Source organism: Mobula hypostoma, chromosome 7, assembly GCF_963921235.1.
Source record: "Mobula hypostoma chromosome 7, sMobHyp1.1, whole genome shotgun sequence".
Lineage (NCBI taxonomy): Eukaryota > Metazoa > Chordata > Chondrichthyes > Myliobatiformes > Myliobatidae > Mobula > Mobula hypostoma.
The window spans coordinates 73,294,651-73,302,621 of NC_086103.1; the positions used below are offsets into that span (position 1 = coordinate 73,294,651).

Consider the following 7,971-nt stretch of genomic DNA (forward strand, 5'->3'; position numbering starts at 1 on the left):
ATCTGTTCAGGGTTATACACTTGGTTCTATTTTAGGTTCCTCTCTTCCTTTTGATTCGAAACGCCTTAAGCAGGTCTCTAACCCGATAGTTAAATATGCTTTGCGCATTTGGTTTCAATTCAGAAAATTTTTTGATCTTAATCAATTCGGGTTAGCGATTCCTATTTTAGGTAACATATTTTTTCCTCCCTCTTTTACGGATCGCGCTTTTCAAACTTGGAAGACTAAGGGTATTTTACGGTTTTTGGATTTATTTTTAGATGGTTCCCTTATGTCTTTTGAACAATTATCTAATAAATATAACTTATCAAGAATACATTTTTTTAGATATTTACAAGTTAGAAATTTCCTAAGTACTATACTTTCTTCCTTTCCAATGCTTCCTCCTATATATATTTTAGATTCGATAATTAACCTTAATCCATGTCAGAAAGGTGCATCGGCTATGATTTATAATATTATTATGAAACTTAGGAAAGCTCCATTTGATAAGATTAGGGTAGATTGGGAACAGGAATTGGGGCTTACCATTTCTGTGGATGATTGGGGGCAGATTTTACAATTAGTTAATACTTCCTCTATTTGTGCTAAACATTCCCTAATTCAATTTAAAGTGGTTCATAGAGCACATATGTCCAAAGATAAGTTAGCGCGTTTTTACTCGCATATTAATCCTTTCTGTGATAGATGTTCGGAGCAGATAGCCTCTTTAACTCATATGTTTTGGTCTTGCCCTACTTTGGAAACTTTTTGGAGAGATATTTTCAATATTATTTCTAAGGTATTAAATATAGATATCTCTCCTCACCCTATTACTGCTATCTTTGGACTACCTAAAAGTTCTAGTAATCTTTCCCCTTCAGCCCGTAGAATGATTGCATTTCTTACTTTAATGGCGAAAAGATGTATTTTACAACATTGGAAAGAGCTTAATGCTCCAACTACCTTTTTTTGGTTTTCTCAGACGATTTTATGTTTGAATCTGGAGAAAATTAGAAGTAACCTTTATGATTCTTCATTTAAATTTGAACAGATTTGGGGACCTTTTATTCGATATTTTCATTTAATGTAATATTTACCCTTCTTGTTTTTTCTTCACTGTTTTAATGGAGGTCGGGATTGAGGACGTGATTTTAAGTTTAACTCTGTTTGGTTTCAAGTTAGCCCATTGCTTTGCTTTGCTTTTAGTTAGTTGCACGGTGGGTTTTTTTTTTGGGGTTTTTTTTTTCTTTTTTTTTCCATTGATATATATAAAATCTAGTATACTATTATGTTATCTTGGTTTCTTATGCTTAAATTACATTGTTTGTAGTATTTTCTTTTTGGTATTGTTATCTTTTGGAATTTTATTATACTTTAACATTGTATTAATGTTTATATGGCTTACCTTTTTTGTATACTTACTCAATAAAAAGATTTAAAAAGAAAAAAAAAGAAAGAAATTAGAAAAGCTAAAAGAAGATATGAGGTTGCTTTGGCAAGTAAGGTGAAAATAAATCCCAAGGGTTTCTACCGCTATATTAGATTAGATTAGATTATGAGAACACTCAGTCCTCTTTTATTGTCATTTAGAAATACATACATGCATTAAGAAATGATACCTCCAGAGTGATATCACAGAAAACAGGACAAACCAAAGACTAACACTGACAGAATCACATAATTATAACATACAATTACAGCAGTGCAAAACAATACCATAATTTGATGAAGAGCAGACCACAGGCACGGTAAAAAACGTCTCAAAGTCCCGAGTTGATCGACTCCCAGGTCCCCAATAGCGGGCGGCAAAAGGGAGAAACTCCCTGCCATAAACCTCCAAGACACCGACAACTGCCGATGCCTTGGAAGCAGCCGGCCACAGCCAACACCGAGTCCGTCCATCTGAAAACTTCGAGCCTCCGACCAGCCCCTCCGATACAGCCTCCCGAGTGCCATCCTCTGCCGAGCGCCTTCGACTTAGCCCCGGCCGCTGAAACAAGCAAAGCTGAGGATTCGAGGCCTTCTGCTCCGGGGATTCCAGTTACCACACAGTAGCAGTGGCAGCAAAGCGGGCATTTCAGTAGTTTCTCCAGATGTTCCTCCGTACTCTCACGTCTGTCTCCATCAAATCAGAATTGTGCACGGTCCCCTACTTGACAGATTACAGATATCATTCACAGGAGAGGCCGCACACTGTATTAATAGCAAAAGGATAGTGAGGGATAAAACTGGTCCCTTAGAGAATCAGAGTGGACAGCTATGTGTGAAGCCAAAAGAGATGGGGGAGATTCTGAACAATTTCTTTTCTTCGGTATTCACTAAGGAGAAGGATATTGAATTGTGTAAGATAAGGGAAACAGGGAAGTTATGGAAACTATGGTGATTAAAGAAAAGGAAGTACTGGAGCTTTTAAGGAATATAAAAGTGGATAAGTCTCCGGGTTCGGACAGGATATTCCCTAGGACCTTGAGGGAAGTCAGTGTGGAAATATCAGGGACTCTGACAGAAATATTTCAAATGTCATTAGAAACTGGGATGGTGCTGGAGGATTGGCGTGTTGCTAATGTTGTTCCATTGTTTAAAAAGGGTTCTAAAAGTAAACCTAGCAATTATTGGCCTGTGAGTTTGACGTCAGTGGTGGGTAAATTGATGGAAAGTATTCTTAGAGATGGTATATGTAATTATCTGGATGGACAGGGTCTGATTAGGAACAGTCAACATGGATTTGTGTGTGGAAGGTCATGTTTGACAAATCTTACTGAACTTTTTGAAACGGTTACTAGGAAAGTTGACGAGGGTAAAGCGGTGGATGTTGTCTGTATGGACTTCAGTAAGGCCTTTGACAAGGTCCCACACGGAAGGTTGGTTAGGAAGGTTCAATCGTTAGGTATTAATATTGAAGTAGTAAAATGGATTCAACAGTGGCTGGATGGGAGATGCCAGAGAGTGGTGATGGATAACTGTTTGTCACCTTGGAGGCCAGTGACTAGTGGTGTGCCTCAGGGATCTGTACTGGATCCAATGTTATTTGTCATTTACATTAATGATCTGGATGATGAGATGTTAAATTGGATGAGTAAGTATGCAGATGATACTAAGATAGGTGGAGTTGTGGATAATGAAGTAGGTTTTCAAAGCTTGCAGAGAGATTTAGGCCAGTTAGAAGAGTGGGCTGAAAGATGGCAGATGGAGTTTAATGCTGATAAATGCTAGGTGCTACATTTTGGTAGGACTAATCAAAATAGGACATACATGGTAAATGGTAGGGCATTGAAGAATGCAGTAGAACAGAGGGATCTAGGAATAATGGTGCATAGTTCCCTGAAGGTGGAATCTCATGTGGATAGGGTGGTGAAGAAAGCTTTTGGTATGCTGGCCTTTATAAAATATTGCATTGAGTATAGGGGTTGGGATGTAATGTTGAAATTGTACAAGGCATTGGTAAGGCCAAATTTGGAGTATTGTGTACAGTTTTGGTCACCGTATTGTAGGAAATATGTCAACAAAATAGAGACAGTACAGACAAGATTTACTCGAATGTTACCTGGGTTTCATCACCTAAGTTACAGAGAAAGGTTGAACAAGTTGGGTCTTTATTCTTTGGAGTGTAGAAGGTTGAGGGGGGACTTGATAGAGGTATTTAAAATTATGAGGGGGATAGATAGGGTTGACGTGGATAGGCTTTTTCCATTGAGAGTGGGGGAGATTCAAACAAGATGACATGAGTTGAGAGTTACAGGGCAAAAGTTTAGGGGTAACATGAGGGGGAACTTCTTTACTCAGAGAGTGGTAGCTGTGTGGAACGAGCTTCCTGCAGAAGTGGTTGAGACAGGTTCAATGTTGTCGTTTAAAGTTAAATTGGCCAGCTATATAGACAGGAAAGGAATGGAGGGTTATGGGCTGAGTGCAGGTCGGTGGGACTAGGTGAGAGTAAACGTTCGGCACGGACTAGAAGAGCCGAGCTGGCCTGTTTCCATGTGTAATTGTTATATGGTTATAAGTGCAGGGAGGTCATTCTAGAATTGTTTACATGACTAGTTAAGCCAGAGGTTGAATATTGCCTATAGATATGGTTACCATATCACAGGAAGAATGTATTTGGACCAAAGGCAGTACAGAGAAATACACTCATATCTTTGTAGTCAATAGTCTCATCAGAAATAGCTGAAAAGTAAACTGTTTCTCCTTTCAGTATGCAGTTTCACTTGTTGAATCTTTCCAGCATTTCGTTTTTGTTTCTGGTGTCATGCATTTTGTTTTACGTAGATGTACTTGATTAATTAGGATATTTATAGGATTTATTACACCATAATCATTGGGCTTGTTTAAATGTGTGTACTTCGATACTGAACACAAGGAAGGCATGAGGAGAATGTCCAAAAATATGAGAATTTCAAATGTAGCCTGCTCCTTTATTATCAACTTACCTTGAGATATTTGGCAAGTACATTCAGCAATCTTGCATTAAATGTAGTTACTGATTTCTGTTCTATGAATCTGCAAGTCATATATGCAATATCTGTCTTTTAGAGATTAAAGCCAAGCTGTTTGAAACCTCCAGTAAGACTGGTCAGAATGTTGGTAAGTTCGTATTTCATGTCTTCTTCTCACTGTGGGCAAAAGGCCCTCTGCCTGTTGTTCCTTTGTAGCCACCATCAGTAAGATTTGATTAGCAGATTTGGTATGATAGATTTTAAAAATAGAATGCATTATTTTATAATGGGGTTGGAGGGTTTTTAATGAGACCATTATGAAGAATCAAGTGGTGTAATGAGGTCTAAAGGAACTTAACTGCAAAATTAACAGATTATTGTGTACTCTTTATTTCAGATGAACTCTTTCAGAAAATAGCAGAAGATTACGTGAATATAACAGCTTTCCAGGTGACAACAGGTAAACACTGTGGCATGATCTTCTGCCTTTCGGGTTGTGGTTATGGTGGTTCAGGCTGAATGTAGACAATATAAGGGTGGCCGTGTGTGGACATGCTAGTCTTTGGGAGGTTTGGGATTTGAAGGTGTACCTATTATTGGATCTCTAACTTTGTTTTCTGCTCTTAGGAGATGAAGCTGTGAATTTGGCTGAGAAGAAGAAATCTCCCTATTTGTTTAGCTGTTGTCACCAATAGCACCAGATTTGCCAATATTTTAAGGAGAAATTCTTGCACAAATTCCCTGGACTGAATCTCCTTACTCAAACTTTTGGAATATGCTCTCAAGAATTTAGAGGCTGGATCAACACAATGTGACAAATGGGCAGTGTGATGTCTAAATGATCTCTGAGCCTCGTACTGAAGTGACCTTTGTTGTTGGAATACTTCTTTTGAATTCATCATGGAGTCCTGTGGATAATCTCTACAAACAGCTAACCATAAGGCATTTAGAAAGTTCTGAGATTTTCTGCATAATGTACATTTTTTGCTTTATTTTGTGATAATTCTTTTTGTGTTATCTAATGAAAACAGTGGCAGATCTCAGGAGTATTCAGCACACCAAGCAGGTGCACTTCACCTGTCTTGTTGCTTCACTGGCTCCTAGGTTCTAGGACCTGTGTTTCCATATCTGGAATTTTAAACAGTGCATTAACTTTTTTTTTTGTTTTGGAGATTATTTTCAGCTAGTACTGAAACAGAATAGGCTATGTTAGTATTGGATCTTGATGCTGGTGAGGACAAGTAGGAGCTGAGTAGGACGAGTTTGCACTGAGGATCTACTTTATGGTTTTTACTGTTCTTTATTTTGCCATGCTGTTTCTGAACACGTTCCAACACAAAGAGCATCCCAAATGCACTAGAGTTTTACCCCTCTGATCGAAGAGAATTCTAAATTGCTGCTCAAAGGTGTAACACTGACAAAAGCCCAAACAGTCTTTGATGTACCTATACTGCCTATTTGTCGTGGATGAAGAGGAAAAGGAGAGGCTGGGAGCTGTTGTGGGACTGCAGAATATGAGATATCTGCAAAATAGGAAATGCTATGCTTAGAGGATGGTGACTGCAGTAGGATTTAATGCCAGTCCAAATCTCAGAACATCTTTCTAGGTGCCCTTTACTACTTTTGACTATATGAACTCTATCATGTATGAACCCTACCATTTACAGGTAGTAGCCTTTGTGCCACAGCCAACATGTTAAGCATTGCAAGTTCCCCTGAATTATGATTATCTTAGTTTTTGCCATGTACACAATGATTCTGATCATTGCAGGCAGCATCGCCCCATCATTCCCAGTACAACTGGCCGTTAACTCTGGGGAAACTCTTAATATTAGCCTTGGAAGGAGGTTAGTTGTTAAATACTGATAGTCTCTTGTAATGCAGGATACATTTGGGTAGACAGAAATTGCTGTTTATGCCATCTGTTCAAATTTAAGGGGATAACTGAACTCTAGCAATGGTTGGCTATTTTACTGAAACCTGTGAAGCCTTTTAGTACAATTAGTTTTTAAATCATTTTCTCCCTTTCTGCCCTGTTGTTCTGCTGTTAGGAGAAGCATTTTCCAATAGCTTCTGCCTTAGTGGCAGTTGCAAGACCATCGACCTAATTTGATGAAGCTTCCTGATTTAGTCACTATCTGAACACTTGCTGTCCCCAGATTTCAATATGAAAATACTAAAACTTGTACTAATACCCAAGGTGAGCTCAATGTGGTCTACTTTTTAATAATGAAAAATATAAGCTAAACTAATAATTGAAAATATTTCATTACCCAAAATCATATCCTCTATATTTAAAGCCATCTGTAGAGATATGTGAAAGTATTTGGAGTTTTAAATGAAAACAAATGGCAATTCAAATACCTTATTTCTTGGGAGTTTATGAAAGCTCTATTTGTTTAACTGAGATTGAAACTCCCAGTGGCATCTTTTGTCATTGTAGCTGGGATCTTCTCCCTGTTTCGTTGAATGGCCGTGCTCAAGTTAGAATATTATTATGATTAAAGTTGTACACATAAACACTTTTATTTTTGGAAATGTCCTTTCACAGAGTTAACAAGCACTGGTATACTGGAAGCTTTGAGGTACTGAACTGGAAATATTATCAGGTCTTTAGACTAATTCTCAGGCTGAACAAAAAACAATTGCTGAATGGTTGTACAGTATTCATGCCCTTTCTGCAGGGGCAGGCAGCCACTTTTAAAAGAGGTAATTAAATATTGCCTCACTGTTGTGAGCACATTCGTTGATCAAAAAGGAAAAGGGCTGTGTGGTTGAAATTCAACTTCATATGCAGCATGGTTACTCGGGACAGTTAATCTTTTTCTGAACTTTTAATTCACACATTAAGGGTGATTGATTTATGGCTAACACAGAGGGTAGGGACTGTCTAATATTCTGGCACAGCACGACTGAGATATTGCTTTCAGATTAAAGTCATATTTATTCTGCATGTCCAAAGGATTGCAGTGCATTTTGCAGAACTAATCAGTGCTGTGAAGTCAGTGTACTTTATAATGTATTGGTCCTCTGAATAAACCTTAAAACCAGTTAATTCAGCTGTAAACACTATGATTGGTATCATTACTGACCATTCTTGATTGTCACAGGTCAGTAGTTTTCATTTTAATGTGAGAAAAGAATTAAACACAATCAAGGTTTCAACATGATTTTACTTGAGAACTGACTTTTATTTGTATTTATTCTCATTTATAACTTTTTGTTTTGCTTGACAGGTTTCCTGTATGTCCTTGCTGTGCTGCTGGTACAGTGTTTAACTATAGTGCTTTGCATTTCCATATCCTACAGATAAAAAGCCACCAGGTTTAATTGTCTGAATGTGTTGTTTTACATGATCAGGAGTATATACACAATTAACCTCTGATGCTGGGATGAATTTTTATCCCATTCAGGTTCATGGATAGCTGTGACATCCTGCACCGCTGAAGTGTCTTGTTAGTGCTCACTGTCCAACTTCAGGGTGCAGCTACCACTCAGATATACTGAGGGTTTCTTTGCAGCCTATTTATCTTAGTCAGCTGTAGTTTATTGACAG

At 38.0% G+C, this 7,971-nt stretch overlaps 1 protein-coding gene across 2 annotated transcripts in view; it reads left to right on the top strand.

Moving 5' to 3' along the window:
• The window catches only part of rab24 (RAB24, member RAS oncogene family), a 76,203-nt gene extending 68,618 nt beyond the window's left edge, over positions 1-7,585 (top strand). For both annotated transcript variants that reach the window (XM_063053597.1, XM_063053595.1), the window contains 3 exons: positions 4,513-4,563; positions 4,813-4,875; positions 5,043-7,585. In XM_063053597.1, coding sequence (XP_062909667.1) covers positions 4,513-4,563; positions 4,813-4,875; positions 5,043-5,110 — 182 coding nt within the window. In that variant the 3' untranslated portion in view covers positions 5,111-7,585. The remainder of the gene's footprint in view (positions 1-4,512; positions 4,564-4,812; positions 4,876-5,042) is intronic.
• The last annotated feature ends 386 nt before the right edge of the window (positions 7,586-7,971 follow it).